The 18,534-nt window shown below is 45.1% G+C and overlaps 1 protein-coding gene across 6 annotated transcripts in view; it reads right to left on the reverse strand.

Moving 5' to 3' along the window:
- The window catches only part of FTO (FTO alpha-ketoglutarate dependent dioxygenase), a 199,229-nt gene that overhangs the window by 106,657 nt on the left and 74,038 nt on the right, over positions 1-18,534 (reverse strand). Inside the window, exon 9 of one of the 6 annotated variants that reach the window (XM_075576991.1) lies at positions 11,448-11,510. The exons of 4 other annotated variants lie outside the window; for them this stretch is intronic. In XM_075576991.1, coding sequence (XP_075433106.1) covers positions 11,468-11,510 — 43 coding nt within the window. In that variant the 3' untranslated portion in view covers positions 11,448-11,467. Of the gene's footprint in view, positions 1-11,447; positions 11,511-17,330; positions 17,403-18,534 lie in introns of those variants that run through there. One more of the 6 variants, XM_075576992.1, reaches the window with a different exon arrangement.

Below are 18,534 nucleotides of genomic sequence, written 5' to 3' on the forward strand. Positions count from 1 at the left end.
TCTTCTCAAGGATGTCTTCTTTCTACCCCCTTTGTATCTAAAGCTCTCTCCCGCCTTAAACCTTTCTCACTTTCTGCCCCACACCTCTGGAATGCTCTTCCCCTCAATACCCGACTAGCCCCCTCGCTATCCACCTTTAAGACCCACCTTAAGACACATCTGCTTAAAGAAGCATATGAGTAGCACTGGATAATCATGGACACATGACACAAAGCTTGGCCTCCTGCAGACGCACTTACTAGTATTCCCTCCTACTGTCTCTGTACGTTCTCCCTACCTACCAATTAGATTGTAAGCTCCTCGGAGCAGGGACTCCTTCCTTAATGTTACTTTTACAGTATGTCTGAAGCACTTATTCCCATGATGTGTTATTTATATTTGCTATTTATATGACATGTATTACTACTGTGAAGCGCTATGTACATTTTATGGCGCTATACAAATAAAGACATACATACATACATACAAAAGTGGAAAACATTCAAGACGGTTGGCATTCTTCCCAGGAGTGGACGTCCCAGCAAATTCACTCCAAGGTCAGACCGTGCAATGCTCAGAGAAATTGCAAAAAACCCAAGAGTTACATCTCAGACTCTACAGGCCTCAGTTAGCATGTTAAATGTTAAAGTTCATGACTGTACAATTAGAAAAAGACTGAACAAGTATGGTTTGTTTGGAAGGGTTGCCAGGAGAAAGCCTCTTCTCTGTAAAAAGAACATGGCAGCACGGCTTAGGTTTGCAAAGTTGCATCTGAACAAACCACAAGACTTCTGGAACAATGTCCTTTGGACAGACGAGACCAAAGTGGAGATGTTTGGCCATAATGCACAGCGCCACGTTTGGCGAAAACCAAACACAGCATATCAGCACAAACACCTCATACCAACGGTCAAGCACAGTGGTGGAGGGGTGATGATTAGAGCTTGTATTGCAGCAATAGGACCTGGGAACCTTGCAGTCATTGAGTCGACCCTGAACTCCTCTGTATATCAAAGTATTCTAGAGTCAAATGTGAGGCCATCTGTCCGACAGCTAGAGCTTGGCCGAAATTGGGTCATGCAACAGGACAATGATCTCAAGCACACCGGCAAATCTACAACAGTATGGGGCCTATGCAGAGAGCAGCGAATTTTAAAATTGGCGAATTTATTAAAAAGTAGCTTTTTTGGAGAGTTTTATTCTCCATATGCAGAAAAGTGCGAATTCTGCTATGTTTAACATGGATGCGTGTGGCGAGTTTAAATTGGCGAGATGCGCGCTTCAGAAATGTGTTAAAACAAATTCGCGCCTTTTTTTTTCCCTTTGCAATGGCCGCGAGCGGCAGCTTCTTGCCAATTTTTTCTGGCGAGTTAAAACTGAGACAATCGCGCCATTTTATTGGCGCGAACAGCCGCTAGATGCCGTTCGCGCCTCTCTGCATACGGATATTTTTAAAACTGGCGAGATTGAGGTTCTCGCCAGCCGCGAGGCGAGTTTTATAACTAGAAAAGAAAAATTGGCGCGTTTTTCGGAACTCGCCATTTTCTGCTGCTTTCTGCGCGATTTTCTCCAAAAAATGGCGAATTTCGAAATAGCGCTGCTCTCTGCATAGGCCCCTATGCCTGAAAAAGAAAAGAATCAAGATGTTGCAATGGCCCAGTCAAAGTCCAGACCTCAACCCGATTGAAATGCTGTGGCTGGACCTTAAGAGAGCTGTGCATAAACAAATGCCCACAAACTTCAATGAACTGAAGCAACGATGTAAAGAAGAGTGAGCCAAAATTCTTCCCCAACCATGTGAGAGACGGATAGTCATACAGAAAATTATTACTTCAAGTTATTGCTGCTAAAGGTAGTTCTACAAGCTATTGAATCATAAGGTGTACTTAGTTTTTCACACATGGATTCTCCATTTTGGCTTTATTTTTGTTAAATAAATCATGACACGGTGTAATATGTCATGTGTTGTTGTTCATCTGAGGTTGTATTTACCTAATTTTAAGACCTGCAAAGGAACAGATGATTGTTATTATGTCCTGATATGTAATACCATGGAATTCAAAGAGGGTGTACTTTCTTTTTCACACAACTGTGTGTGTGTGTGTGTGTGTGTGTGTGTGTGTATATATATATATATATATATATACATATATATACACAAGCGAAAACCATTCATACATACATACAGCATATAAAAATATTACTTGTGGGCACATTCACATGTCTAAGGCCCGGGAAAGTGGGTGCTTTCCCTTGCCATGTTCGACGGCGTTCCTAAGGGCGTTACGGAGCTGGTTCGCCCTCATTGGGCGAAACACTCACGTGATCTGCGTGTCGCGACAAGAAATCAGTTTAAACTGATTTCTTGCGCAACGCGTGCCCCCTCCCGTCTCTGCCCGCACGGTCTATGGGTGCGATCACTGCCTTAAGGTCTCCCACACCATGGTCTCAGACAGTTCTGCAACCCTGCTTTTCGCCATGATCACCTAGCATACAGTGCATCCACTGCAGCAAGGGATTCTGGGAAATCACATGCAAATGAGAGCAGTTTGCCACTTTTGTCTTAAATCCATTATTACATGGAAGCCTTAAACACAGCTTTTAAACATAGCCTGGGATGAGATGCAAAGCCAGTAAACCCACTCACAGACAGACTGTTTCGACCTTGTGGATCTCATCAGTGTGAGGTTGGCTTTGCAATGCACATACATACATACATACACATGTACTGTACATATCCGCAATAGAAATCTTGGGACCCAGGACAAATTAAAGGAGCAGCCCCCCCCTCCATTAATTCCCAAATCTCACCCCCCATTAAACCCCACACCCCCCCCCCCATTAAACCCTACATTTCACCCCCTCCCCCCCACCCCCCCATTAAACCTCACAGCGTATTGTGTGTTCCTTAGGGGTGGGAGAACGAGATATGGGGAGAGACAGAGGGGAAAGAGGGAGGAAGCACAGGAGAAGGGGGGGGAAAGAGAGAGGAGGAAGGAGAGAAAGAGAGGGAAAGATAGAGAGAGAGGGGGGGGACAGAGAGAGGGGGGAAGGAGAGAGTGGGGGGGAGGAGAGATAAAGGGGGAGTAGAGATAGAGGGGGGGAGAGCGTGAAGGGAGAAGGAGAGAGTGAGGGGGAAGGAGAGAGAGGGGGGAAGGAGAGAGAGGGGGGAAAGGAGAGAGAGAGGGGGAAAGGAAAGAGAGAGGGGGGAAGGAGAGAGAGGGGGGAAAGAGAGAGAGGGGGAAGGAGAGAGAGGGGGGAAGGAGAAAGAGGGGGGAAGGAGAGAGAGGGGGGAAGGAGAGAGAGGGGGGAAGGAGAGAGAGGGGGAAGGAGAGAGGGAGGAAAGAGAGAGGGGGAAGGAGAGAGGGGGGAAGGAGAGAGAGGGGGGAAAGAAAGAGGGGGAAGGAGAGAGAGGGGAAGGAGAGAGAGGGGGGAAGGAGAGAGAGGGGGGGGAAAGAGGGGGAAAAAACCCCACACTACCCCCCCCCCCCAAATGTTGTATACATATACATATATATATATCTCCGCCAATAGAAATCTTGGGGCTAAGGACAAAGTAAAGAAAAACGACCTCCCATTAATCCCCACATCCCAAACACCCCCCTCCCCATTAATCCCCGCATCTCCCCCCCCCCCCACCCCCATTAAACTCCACACCACACAGCGTATTGTATGTTCCTTAGGGGTGGGAGAACGAGATACGGGGTGAGACAGAGGGGAAGGGGGAGGGAGGAGAGAATGGGGAGGAAGGAGAGAGAGGGGGGGAAGGAGAAAGAGAGGGGGAAGGAGGGAGAGAGGGGAAGGAGACAGAAAGAGGGGGAAAGTGAGAGAGAGAGGGGGAAGGAGAGAAAGGAGGGGGAAGGAGAGAGAGAGGGGGGGAAGGCGAGAGAGAGGGGAAGGAGATAGAGATAGACTGAAGGGGGTGGAGAGAGAGGGTAAAGGAGAGAGAGAAGAGAAAGTGGGTGGGAAGGAGACAGAGAGAGGGGACGGAGAGAGAGATGGGGAGAGAGGGGACGGATATTGGAAGAGAGAGGAGTGAAAGAGAGAGGGGGGGGCAGGGATATTGGAAGAGAGGATCTGAGTGTACCCCACTGCCTACCGCAAAGTTTTTTTTGTTGCGCCTCCGTGTGCTGGCTCCAGAGCTCGCGCCCCCCCTCCCCTGTGACCTGGAGACAAACAACGCAGTGTCACGTGTTGTCACCCCGCAGCGTCATTTGACGCGTATTTTCATGACGACGCGTCACGTCACATTTATTTATTTATTTTATTTATAAAATGTGTTACCAGGAAGTACTACATTGAGAGTTACCTTTCGTTTTCAAGTATGTCCTGGGCATAGAGTTAAGACAAATAATACATGGTTACAAATACAGTTACATAAATGAACAGGGTATACATTATATACAAGACATTGCATGCACAGTTACCGATAATATATATTATAGGCGTATGTAACAGTTACAGACTAAATTAAAATGTGAAGCAGCCTGAGTTTTGAAAGAACTTAAACTGGTGGTGGATGTGAGAATCTCCGGTAGGTTGTTCCAGTTTTGGGGTGCACGGTAAGAGAAGGAGGAGCGACCGGATACTTTGTGTAGCTTTGGGACCATGAACAGTCTTTTGGAGTCAGATCTCAGATAAGTGCTGCATGTGGTAGGGGTGAGGAGCTTGTTCAGATAGCTGGGTAGCTTGCCCAGAAAGTATTTAAAGGCAAGACAGGAAAGGTGAACTTTGCGCCTTAACTCGAGTGATGACTGTAGAGGGAGAGGTTGGCCCGGTATTAAAGGGGTTGCACCCCATATGGCCACCCCCTGACCTCACCAGGGAGGCAAGGGGTTAACTGGACTGCGGTCCAGGAATGTGGCTTACGCCTTGTCATGTCAGGAAAATGCATGTTCCCCTGTTCCCATGTTTCATTATAATCCTGTATTTTAATGTTTTAAAGTGCATTTCTGTATCTCCAGTTCTGGAGGTCGCAGAGAGTTGATATTTGGCCAAAGTGTGGAGTCACTGTAGGCATTAAAAACTGGCAAATTTCGACCCACTGAGCCCACCAGAATGGAACTTATTAATATGTGTAGATATTAAAGTGTATATGTATGGTATTTTGGATCTGCTCTGACAATGCAGACTCCATCTGCTATGCTAATAGGTCATGAAGGGCAGCCGGCTGATTGAGCCTAAGCACTGTGATCAAAAGTTAACTGCCTGATTGTTTACACTAAGTACTAATCAACCGCCCAAGTACTAATCAACAGACTCTGCCACTCTAATTGTTACCTGAGGGTGGAGAATCATCAAACTGGAGTGGTTTGTAGGTGTTATGTCTACACCTACAAACAAGAGGGTAGTGGTGTAGATAGAGCACAGCTTCCAGACTCCCTGCAATGTGAAGCAGGGAAAACAAAACCAGGCCACTCCGCAGTAGTTTCAAATTTGTATTAGCCAACTAACACATACAGGGAAAAAAGGGGACAAATAGAACGCACCTACGCGTTTCGTACAGAGGTACTTTATCATCCGTCTAACGCGTTTCGAAACCGAACATCCCTGATGGAGAAACCTGTTCGGTTTCGAAACGTGTTGGATTAAACAAGTATCCTGAGACCTGTTACCCACCCCGTTGGCATTATCTACCTGGCTACCAGAGGACAGTCACGCGAGCAGCGCTGCTATAGACGGATGACGTCACAACCCGGAAGTGCCTGCCGCAACAGAGGTTTGGAGGAGGATTGAAGCTGCCGTGTATGTCCCAGAGACAGGGCTGCTTCTCTGTGAACCGCAAACACGGGACACTGTCTATTCACGGAGTGGTTATCTCAAAAAGACTCCCCTTTTGATGCTACAGAACCTGGCACCACAGAGGGTTCCTGCTGGTGACATCCAAACCGGTTTCCACTGATGACATCTGTTGGTGCATGGGTAACTTACCCCTAACATGCTCACTTGTAATTAACTTGATGTACGCACATTACTTACCATATTGAATTTTTGATTTAATATATTTAATGCACTATGAGCGTTGTGCGCTGTGTTTTTTTGTCTATTTGTCTAACGTTCTAGGGGGTGCTCTGAGCCATCCCTGGTACCGCAGCTGCAGACGCTTCATTCAAAATTGATAAAAATAGGTCACGTATTTCACTTATTTTTTATCACAATTTAATCACTTCACGTGTGTGTTAGAATTTAATAGTTGCGCACTTTCACTTCACCTTGTCACTTCATTTGGTAGACTGGTCGTTGCCCCGATTAAATTATGGGGCTACCCATAGAGTCCCAGTACACATGGGCTAATTAGCTGGGGGGCATGGGTTAATCTGTGTCTCCACGTTAGGGATTTGATACAGATAATTGTTCAACAATAGTCTGTATTCAATGTTAAGAATAGGGTTACACAGGTATATAAACTGTGCCAACCCTACAGTTTTTAGTTGTGCTTCTGATTCCACCTGGAATGTCACCGGATTGCTGGAGAATTGCTAGCTGATACTTCTCCATCCCCTAACCCTAAGTAAATGTTACCTTCTTGTCTGTTAATTGTACTATATTGCTGTGTTCACCTTTTTAAGGAATAAATTATATTTTATTATATCTAAGCCTCGTTCAGTTCAACCCAGATATTTGGTGTTCATTATATCTTGTCATAAGCTACCGTGACAATGACCAATCTAGTTCTTTGAGCATATCGCAGTGATGTGTGTTGTAGTTGCATTGGAGAACGAAACGACAAATTGAATTGTAGAGGGTATCAAGTTTGCTAAGGTGAGTTTGGGGTGCCGAGCCATATACTATGTCTCCATAGTCAATAATTGGCATTAGCATCTGCTGTGTGATTCGCTTTCTGACCAGCAGACTTAGGTACGATTTGTTCCTGTAAAGTACACCTAGTTTGGCATAGGTTTTGGATGTCAGTGTATCAATGTGCATTCCGAATGTTAAGTGGGAGTCAAACCATATGCCCAGGTATTTAAAGCTAGTAACAGGAGTTAGGGTGGTTTTAGCGCTGGTTCTGATTTGGAGCTCAGTCACTGGAAGCTTTACAAATTTAGTCTTGGTCCCAAATACCATTGTTACAGTCTTGTCAGTGTTTAAAAACAGTTTGTTTTGGGAAATCCAGTTTTCGAGTCTCAAAAAGTCAGAATGAAGGGTGTGTTGAAGGTCAGAGAAGCTATGGCTGTGTGCATATAGGATTGTGTCATCTGCATACATGTGTATTGAGGCTTCCTTACAAGCTGTGGGAAGATCATTAATGAACACTGAGAAGAGTAGGGGCCCCAGAACAGAGCCTTGCGGGACACCACAGGTGATATCCAGGGGGTTGGAGTTAGAGCCTGAGATGGACACATGTTGGGATCGTCCTGATAGGTAGGACTGAAACCAGTTTAAAGCATGTTTCCCTATTCCAGAGCTCTGGAGTTTGTTAAGCAGGATAGCATGATCAACTGTGTCAAAAGCCTTTGCAAAATCTAGAGGTTAGGGCTGTGTGCATATAAAATTGTGTCATCTGCATACATGTGTATTGAGGCTCCCTTTCAAGCTGTGGGAAGATCATTTATGAATGACCCCACATTGTCATTGCGACGTGACCAGAAGCCGGCTGAATCCCAGTAAGTTGAGGTTGGAGGGAGAGGAGACAGAGAGAGAGAGATGACGCCGAGTATCACGTGATGTCACCCCGCAGCATCATTTGACACGTGTTTCCATGATGCCGCGTCATGACCCCGCGGCGTCATATGACCAGAAGCCGGCTGAATCCCAGTAAGTTGAGGTTGCAGAGACCTTGCACGGTCCCCCGGCATTTAATTTAAATGCCTCGGTGAAGAGTGCGGCGGTTGCAGAGGCCCCGTGCCCCCCAAGAAAAATCCAGTGACCCCAAGTTTGCGCACCGCTGGCCTACCGGCTGCCCTGGAGGATTGAGGGGGTCTGTAAGAAAGGTGCCCACGGAGGTGCCTGTCAGGGGAACCACACTTCTACCAGTCAACAGCAAGCTGCCTGGACAGGCACCTCCATGGACACCTTCCAGCAGGCCCCCTCTGCAGATCAGGCCAGATTAGGTTTTATGGCAGGATAGTGAGGGGGAGGGGCAGCAGCTGGGGGTCGCATGTAGGAGGGGGAGGGAGCCACGGGTTGCAACTCTGCTATAGGGGCCGTTTGTAACCTGTCCTAAACAGAACAGAAATCTGTAGTGGTATATACCAGTTTTTAATTGCACTAGGTTATACAAGCATATGCTTTGATATTTTAACCCCTTCTGGGCTTATTTCACATAACACTAGTATGCATTTAGCGTAGGGACCTGCTAAAGAGACTTACCTTGACGTGGTTAGCAGGCTTGGCATTATTTGATCAAAGGATGTATACCAAAAGTCTCCTTTTTACTTATAGGTATTTACACCATACATATATATATATATTCCCCATTGATTGCTATCCCTATGGGAGAAGCGCAGGGATTCACTTTCTGTTTTGCACATTTGTATGGCCATTTCCTTCACTAGCTGCATGCTCTTTACATGGAGAAGCGCAGTGATTATATTTGTTTTACATTATTTGTTGGGTCGATTTTAATCCTTTGCAGCACGCTCCTAGAGGGCAACACTACTATGGTGTAATTGAATATATTTAGCCAATCACCTGCAACTGCTTATTGAGCAGTTTGTGGCAGGCCAGCCCCTCCTCTTCTAGGTATATAATCTCCTAGCAAGGTCCCCTTATTCCACTTCACTTACATGTGAGTATCTGTACTGGTATATACCAGTTTTTAATTGCACTAGGTTATACAAGCATATGCTTTGATATTTTAACCCCTTCTGGGCTTATTTCACATAACACTAGTATGCATTTAGCGTAGGGACCTGCTAAAGAGACTTACCTTGACGTGGTTAGCAGGCTTGGCATTATTTGATCAAAGGATGTATACCAAAAGTCTCCTTTTTTCTTATAGGTATTTACACCATACATATATATATATATTCCCCATTGATTGCTATCCCTATGGGAGAAGCGCAGGGATTCACTTTCTGTTTTGCACATTTGTATGGCCATTTCCTTCACTAGCTGCATGCTCTTTACATGGAGAAGCGCAGTGATTATATTTGTTTTACATTATTTGTTGGGCCGATTTTAATCCTTTGCAGCACGCTCCTAGAGGGCAACACTACTATGGTGTAATTGAATATATTTAGCCAATCACCTGCAACTGCTTATTGAGCAGTTTGTGGCAGGCCAGCCCCTCCTCTTCTAGGTATATAATCTCCTAGCAAGGTCCCCTTATTCCACTTCACTTACATGTGAGTATCTGTACTGGTATATACCAGTTTTTAATTGCACTAGGTTATACAAGCATATGCTTTGATATTTTAACCCCTTCTGGGCTTATTTCACATAACACTAGTATGCATTTAGCGTAGGGACCTGCTAAAGAGACTTACCTTGACGTGGTTAGCAGGCTTGGCATTATTTGATCAAAGGATGTATACCAAAAGTCTCCTTTTTTCTTATAGGTATTTACACCATACATATATATATATATTCCCCATTGATTGCTATCCCTATGGGAGAAGCGCAGGGATTCACTTTCTGTTTTGCACATTTGTATGGCCATTTCCTTCACTAGCTGCATGCTCTTTACATGGAGAAGCGCAGTGATTATATTTGTAACCTGTCCTAAGACATTTTGTCAGCAAAAAAAGACTTTGCCACTCATTCTGTGGACAAAAGTGCATAACCACCAATAATACCTGCTTAGCGTGTGGGGATATGTGTGCATGAGAGTAATTTTGGCTCCAGCGGATAGATTATCAGCAATGGGGGGCGGGGGTGAAGCTACGAATCAGCTTTTGTGGGATCCTCCAGTTTAGATAACATTAAAAAAATAGCAGGAATTACACAGCAATATGACTTTATGACCCCCTGTGCAGAGCCCTGGAGAGAACAATACAGCAGATCCCTACATTGTGTCAGTGAGAAAATTGCATTATCTGATATCCCTCTATGCATCACGCTTATACAGAAAAAGAATCCACGTGTGTTACTGTTCTCAAATATTACACACTCAAAAATCACATTTGAATATATCTAATATTTTATTGCTTTTATTAACATACTATATACAAAAACATAGCATTCTAATAACACATGTTTTTATGCGGGTCTACTGACACTCCCTAAGGCCTCCAATTCAACAAGACCACGTTCTACTTCGGCATTCTGCTCGACCTCCTCGATCTCCTCGCACAGCTGTTCCCAGAGAGCTTCTAGGTGTGTAATGCTCCATCCGTGTTGTTTTTGTGTAGCAATTAAATCCTCCATCAACTTTTCGCTTTCTGTTTTTAATTTTGCAATGTTGTCATTTAGTGACTTGGTTATAAATGCAGATGTTCCGATTATTTCTATTATTTCGGCAAATTGTTTCTGGAGCTGCAGAATCTGGAGCGTCATATTGTTATAGTCTTGTTGGTGACTGTAACTCATTTTAACAATTACCACCAGGGAGAGCAACAGCAAAACGTTCGTGATTTTCAAATGGTTTCTGGAGAGATGAGAAACCCAAGCTTGGTTCAATCCTCTAGAAGTTGTCTGCTCATACTGTGGTCCCTGAATTCGGTCTCTAGAGGAAACTTTTGATGATAGCTTTAGGGATTTCTTTGGGGCTCTGCCCTTTGATAATATAATCCCAGAGGTGGTGCTGCCAATATCATTGGCAGACGTACAGCTTCCTCTAGTAATCAGACGCAAGCTACGCCGTGGCATCCTTTGTACGTCGTATACCGGATCCATGGGAGTCAGCTAAAGAATATTGAAATGTCCTACGGTATCTCGAGCTGACATATATGAAAAGCCCGTCAGCGTGCAGGACAAGGACTGGTCTGCTGCTGACTGGAGGAGCAGCTGACACAGAATGAGGCTTTTACAAGCAGATGGAGCAGAACTCTGAGGTTTTAGAACACAGCAGCTTAGAACTAATTCAAACAATCTCTCCATGGAGACCACAGCAGGAGGGGTTTCTCATTAACCCTTTATGTAAATGTGCCTGTCCAGGCTGTAGATTTTACATTACAATAACACCATACAACAACATATAACAACATATATCACTGGTTGTGTTATATAAGATTGAATATGTGTTTAATATACTTTATGAAAGGTTACTCCACCCAAGCAGCTTAACACCACGAAAAGGGTTAAAAGTGCAGGCACACTTAGGAATACAATGATAGGTTTAAGGCCGAGCTCTTCGCCCAGTTCTTCAGAGGGGCCCGATCAGAAAACATTCAGGAGTAGACGGGCCACAAGCCATTTGTATAGTAATTTTAGGCACATTTTAAAAACTTGAAAATGATAATATTTCAGCATTTTACAAGTATTTATAACACCTGCTCCATATACATATTTACATCACCTTTACTCAGAAGTAAGTTTTAGTGTGAGAAATAGTGCTGTGTTCCTGCTAACTTCGGATTGATGCTGGGGCAGCTGAGTCTAAGGGTCAGTTCAAGGCCATGCGGCCTGTGGGCAGCAGTTGAGGAGCCCTGGTTTAAAGGGGAAATGATTGTTTGAGTTAGATCAAATCACCATTCAAACACATGAAATATTGTGTGTGTGTGTGTGTGTGTGTGTGTGTGTGTGTGTGTGTGTGTGTGTGTGTGTGTATATATACAGTTAGGTCTGGAAATAATTGGACACTGACACATTTTCATAATTTTGGCTCTGTATGCCACCACAGTGGATTTGAAATGAAACAACCGAGATGCAATAGAAGTGCAGACTTTCAGCTTTAATTCAAGGGGTTGAACAAAAATATCGTATGAAACGTTTAGGAATTGCAACCATTTTCATGCACAGTCCCCTTATTTCAGGGGCTCAGGTGTAATTGGACAAATTAACACAATCATAAAAAAAATGTTCATTTTTAATACTTTGGCGAGAATCCTTTGTAGGCAATGACTGCTTGAAGTCTGGAACGCATGGACATCACCAAACTCTGGGTTTCCTCCTTTGTGATTCTTTGCCAGGCCTTTACTGCAGTGGTCTTCAGTTGTTGTTTGTTCGTGGGTCTTTCTGCCTTTAGTTTTGTTTTCAGCAAGTGAAATGCATGCTCGATCGGGTTGAGATCAGGTTATTGACTTGGCCATTGCAGAATATTACACTTCTTTGGCTTAAAAAACTCCTGGGTTGCTTTCGCAGTATGTTTCGGGTCATTGTCCATCTGTAAAGTGAAGCGCCATCCAATCAACTTCGCTGAATTTGTCTGAATCTGAGCAGACAATACATCCCTATACACTTCAGAATTCATCCGACTGCTTCTGTCTTCTGCCACATCATCAATAAACACTAGTGATCCAGTGCCATTGTAAGCCATGCATGCCCATGCCATCACACTGCCTCCACCGTGCTTTACAGATGATGTGGTATGCTTCGGATCATGAGCCGTTCCAAGCCTTCTCTATACATTTCTTCCCATCATTCTGGTACAGGTTGATCATAGTTTCATCTGTCCAAAGAATGCTGTTCCAGAACTGGGTTGGCTTTTTCAGATATTGTTTGGCAAAGTCTAATCTGGCCTTTATATTCTTGAGGCTTATGAATGGTTTGCACCTTGTGGTGAACACTCTGTACTGCACCGACACACTTTATTCGAGCAAATACCCAGTATGTACCTGGCAGATACCTGGAATGCGCCGCTCCTCACCTCTGACAAGCCCCGTTGCGTTTGCCTTCCCAGCCTGGGTTCATGCCTGGCTGACGGGCGGCTGATCTGTTAAATGATAATGATTAGGATTTAATAGGCTGCAATGCTTCGTGTGTCTACCAGATGACATAAATTCATGAATTGTAATGCAGTATATATATATATACTGTGCAGTATTTCAGCCAGCGGGAATAAAATGCTTCAATCCCTGCTTGGAAAATACCTCAATGCACTCGGGCAGAAAACAGTCACAAACCTCAATACACCCGGGTATACCCGAATTCGTGGGACTAGCCGAGCTCGAATAAAGTGTGTCGCCAGTGTATTTGCTCTCGTGAAGTCTTCTCTTTATGGTAGACTTGGATAATGATATGCCTACCTCCTGGAGAGTGTTCTTCATTTGGCTGAATGTTGTGAAGGGTTTTTTCTTTACCATGGAAAGGATCCTACGATCATCCACCACTGTTGTCTTCCATGGACTTCCAGGTCTTTTTGTGTTGCAGAGCTCACCAGTGCGTTCTTTTTTTCTCAGAATGTACCAAACTGTTGATTTGGCCACTCCTTATGTTCCTGCTATCTCTCTGATGTGGTTTCTTTTTTTTTTTTGCAGCCTAAGGATACCCTGTTTCACTTGCATTGAGAGCTCCTTTAACTGCATGTTGTGGGTTCACAGCAACAGCTTCCAAATGCAAATGCCACACCTGGAATCAACTCCAGACCTTTTACCTGCTTAATTGATGATGAAATAACGAAGGAATAGCCCACACCTGTCCATGAAGAAGCTTTTGAATCAATAGTCCAATTACTTTTGGTCCCTTGAAAAAGAGGGTGATAAATCTCTTTAATATTTAATTCCTAAACCCTTACTCCAATTTGGATGTGAATACCCTCAAATTAAAGCAGATAGACTGCACTTTAAGCCCATATTCATTATTCAACTGTAACTTGAATTTATTTTGGTACACAGCCGAAATAACAAAACTTGCATCAGTGTCCAATTATTTCCGGTGTATGTATATTTATGTGTGTGTGTGTGTGTGTGTGTGTATATATATATATATATATATATATATATATATACACACACAGACATATATATATATATAGACATATACACACACACACACAGGTAGTCCTCGCTATCCAACGAACGAAATGGGATATTCAACACAACCCTTTGGGCCATTTTTCGACACCGGAATGCGTTATCCAATGCCTGAATGCGTTATTCAACGCTCACCACCACTGATTAACATGGGATTCAATTTACAATAGTTTCACTATCCAACGCTACTTCCAGAACGGGTTCTGTTGGATAACCGAAGACTGCCTGTACATAGAAAAAGGGGAATTTGTATATATATATATATATATATATATATATATATATTATACAGCTGACTGTGGGTGGGTTTACTGGCTATGCATCCTAACCCTGGCTGTGCTTTAAGCTGTGACCATGCAGCAAGCTTAAGCCTATAGGGAACCATGTTTAAAATGGTTTTGAAGCAAACAGTGGCACTGTGTGCTCATTTGCATGTCATTTCCCAGAATCCCTTGCTGCAGTGGAAGTGCTGTGTGCTGGGTGATAATGGTGAAAGGCAGTGTTGCAGACCTGCCTAAGACATGAAAATGAACATACAGTTATATTTCCATTTGCTATATGCTTTGCTGTGGAGGGTTTTTGTCAATTTTTTTACTCACCATAACTTAACTAAGTATGGTAAACCCCATCCTCATTGCTTCAGCTTTGCATAGCCAGTAACCAACCTCACACTGATGAGACCCATTAAGGTCGAAACAGCTGTCTGTGGGTGGGTTTACTGGCTATGCATCATAAGGCTAAGGCCCTGCTGCCTCAGACCACGCGCCCGCACTGCAGACAGGCGGCACGTGGAGAGGCACTTGACCGCTATCTGCGGTCTGTAGGGAGTGGAGAACCTGGGGGGGGGGGGCGTGGTTTGAGCGGAGGGCTGCACTGGGGGGCTGCAGGAGGGACACCCCACATGCCCTCTGCTGCTCTCCGTGCTACTCTCCCCCTATCCACATTATCTCTGCAGCTCCCGTCCGATACACCCACCCCCCACCCAGCGGATGGCTGCAGCCATCTCCCGGTCGGTCTCCCAGGCTGCAGGAGGGTGCTGCTGCTGGCTGGAAGGTAGGCAGCTCCCCCTCCACACATGCCCTCCTCTCCATGACACACACACCTTTTGGAGGCTGACAGCTCCCGCCCCCGCCACTGATAGGCTCACCAGCGCACCACATGACGCGTCACCGCAATTCTCTTGCATCCCCTGGCGGCTGACGAGTCACAGCGCGTAGTGAGCCGTGCAGCGAGGGGGGACTGGGATCGGCTCGGGAGGATACACCTGCTGGTGAGTAACGCGCACGCGCGCCGCCAGACGCAGCAGGACCAAAGCTTAACCTTGGCTGTGCTAAAAGCTGTGACCATGCAGCAAGCTTAAGCCTATAGGGAACCATGTTTAAAATGGTTTTGAAGCAAAAAGTGGCACTGTGTGCTCATTTGCATGTCATTTCCCAGAATCCCTTGCTGCAGTGGAAGTGCTGTGTGCTGGGTGATAATGGTGAAAGGCGGGGTTGCAGACCTGCCTAAGACATACAAATGAGCATACAGTTATATCTCCATATACATATATATATATACACACACACACACACACACACATTAAGTGTAGGTATCTGTTGACATGGAATTTACCTTGGCGGGGTTAGCTGGCTTAATGATTTTTTTGATCAACTAAATGGCTCCTCTGTTATTACACTTCAAAATGTTGAATTTCACTAATAAATTGCCAGCCAGTTTGAGAGGAGCACAGGCTTTGTGAATTTGTTTTCCATAATGCTTGGTCAGCGAAAGAGCTAGATGCATCCCAGCGTTTCCTGAAATATTCCCACTAAGGCCCTAGGCCATACAAGAAACCAACTAGTCCCACACATCCGATTTGTGTACTACCCTCCCACCCCCCCCCATCTTCCTTTTAAAATTCTGAAACACTTATCTTCTCTCTATCTCCTTTATTCTTGGCTAAACATGTCCAGAGCAGCTAATCTCTCTTGTCTGCTAAAAAAACCCTTAACCACTTATCATTCTTTCATCAGTTTCTTGTGTTTTCACTACACTGGGAGTAAGAAGACTTCTTCACCAGCTTGGGGCACAACACTTAGGGCTGGGGCCATGGTACCGCAGACCGTGCGGACGAGCGAACAGACTGCCTTAAGGCAGTGATCGCGTCCATGCGGCGTGTGCGCGCGGAAGCGGGCACACGTTGTGCAAGAAATCAGTTCAAACGGATTTCTTGGAGTTACAGGCCGGTCACCTGAGCGGTTCGCCCAATGAGGGCGAACCAGCTCCGTGACGCCCCTAGGAACGCCCCCCCACCATGGCCAGGGAAAGCACCCGCTGACCTTACAGCCTCCGCCCGGGCAAGGCACCATGGCCCCAGCCTTAGATACACTGTAGATTAGAAATCTGGATGCAGCCGGGCTAAAGGGGTAGTCCCACTTATCAGACAAAAACATACTCACCAATGTATTTGGCGTCACTAATTATTTAATTGCTCATTTAATTACTTTGTGTCTGGTGAAGAAACAGATATGTTCTTCTTTGCAACAAGAACACTGATTCATGATCTTTTGAGTTGCTTATTGTCCTCTACCTTTAACCCTTTGAGTGCCCCCCATTCCACCCCCCCCCCCCCCCAAATATATTTTTCTTACGGCAGATCGCGCCCGCCACTCCTATTTTAGCTCAGGACGCGATCTGTGCTGATGGTGAACCAAAACGGGATTCACTGGCCCCACAACCCCTCCAGCACACAAAGGGTAACAGGAGCAACCCAGGCTTTGCCCCCACATTTTGTCTTGCATAGGAGGGAAAGTGGGGGTCTGCGGAACGGGACCACATTAATTTCAGCTCAGTGGGCCCCGTGGTTCCCGAGATAGTCACCAAGAAAGATGCCGCCAGTTGCTTCCTGGTATTTAAATCCCTCACGTCAGCAGGCCAATAGGAAGCTGTGACTGATGACACTGCGGCTTCCTATTGGCCAGCACAATGCAGGATATTGAAACAGCCAGTTTGTATCCCGGGGGGGGGGGGGGAAGACGCTACCCGCGGTGTCCCCAGTGCTGAAATGAACAAGGTTCGGTGCGGAGACCCCACCGCTTCCCACTTATGTAAAACAAAAAGGTAGGGGGCCAAAAAACAAGCAGGAGGAACCGATCCTTTAACAAAAGCATCACAAGAAATGGAATAACTGGGGGGGAGACCGCGGAGACGCAACAAACCGGCATATCACGCAAGAGGAGATACAGATCGGAGCACCCCTCCAAAGCATCTCTAAACCAGAGAAACATTTTTTTTTTTTTAATTAAATACTTATACTTGTCTAATTATTTTCTTATTTAATTTTTTTAAATCACCTCTATTTCACTTCTTAAAGCTGCAATCCAAGCAATATTCTACGTTTAATATACGTTTAATACTTGTAGCATTTAAAAAAAAAAAAAAACAACCTTTTTAAAAGACATTTTTAATGTATTCTAATGTAACAAGCATTTTTGTTCGAATCGCGACCATATACAACGTCACATCCCCTTCCCCTTCCGAAACAGCATCACCTTTTTGAGCCCTGTCCTCTCTAGCAGTGCACCAATCTGAATCTAGTGCCTGCCTGGTCACATGATCTTCCTCACAGAACTTTGGCTGTCAGTGCTGCAGAAGAGGACACAAGATTTAGTGAACCCCCAGCCGAATTTCAGCGATCGATTACAGGAGAACGGATCGATCAGCAAATTAGCTAATCACTTGTCAGTGTGTAGATTGTATTGATGCACATATGAGGGTTATCGTGCACCACTGTCCATCCCAGTGCTTTCCAACCTACAACTAGCAACTACAAGATTGTATATACCGGACGCCAAGGAGCAGAATTGCCTTTATTAACAGAGCAAAACTACAACTCGCAGCATGCCATTCTCAATATTTCCCAAGGACCGAACAACACATGGATAAGGCTGGCTGGTTGTATATAGAAATGCCTGGTTATATTATACATAGCATACAATGCTTTACATGTGCTCCTGTCCCCTCTGGCTGTGATGGGGTTAATAACGGGTCTTTGAATGTTTTGAGGAGGCAGATGGAAGCGCTCAATTCATCAGACGCTGGTGTAGCTCTTCCAGCTCGTTAAGCTCCTGTGTCATTTGGTTATCATGTCCATTCTTCTACAGCCGGCACAATGTGGCGAGCGGTGAACACCAAATTCACAGCTGTTGGGTCTCCGCTTCTGTTTTATTGAGCACTGTGGTGTGTCTGCAGGTTCTTGGCAGAAGGGACGACCTCCTCCCCATCCAGGTCACGCGAAGGTCACTCAAAAAAAAAAACCCTAAAACCTTTGGTGGTCACTTGGACAGTATGTCTGTCACATGGCTGTCACCTACAACAAACAAACCAAGGAAGTCCTGGCCCGTTTCTTTCAACACATCCACATATTTACTTTGGGTATCTCTGATGGCTGGGGCAGTCTGTCCCACTCGGATTTTTCTTTGAGAGATGGCTTTAACTTTTCCCTTTTCATCCTCAGCTACGGTTCCATCCGCACACATTTCAGGGGGGGAAAGCCGATGCAAAGTTATCTCTATAGGTCGTCTTAAATATGTCGGACGTGACTCTCCCAACAAATGTCTTCTAGCTCAAATCACTGCAGTATTCTTACCTCATTTGGTTGTGATTCCAGACACGAACAATGGTAGTACCTATTGTATCCATCTGTTGTAGAGTATATTGGTGGTTATTATAGACAAGGGTTGGCCAACTCCAGTCCTCAAGGGCCATGAACAGGTCA

Source organism: Ascaphus truei, chromosome 19, assembly GCF_040206685.1.
Source record: "Ascaphus truei isolate aAscTru1 chromosome 19, aAscTru1.hap1, whole genome shotgun sequence".
In the NCBI taxonomy this organism is placed as follows: Eukaryota; Metazoa; Chordata; class Amphibia; order Anura; family Ascaphidae; genus Ascaphus; species Ascaphus truei.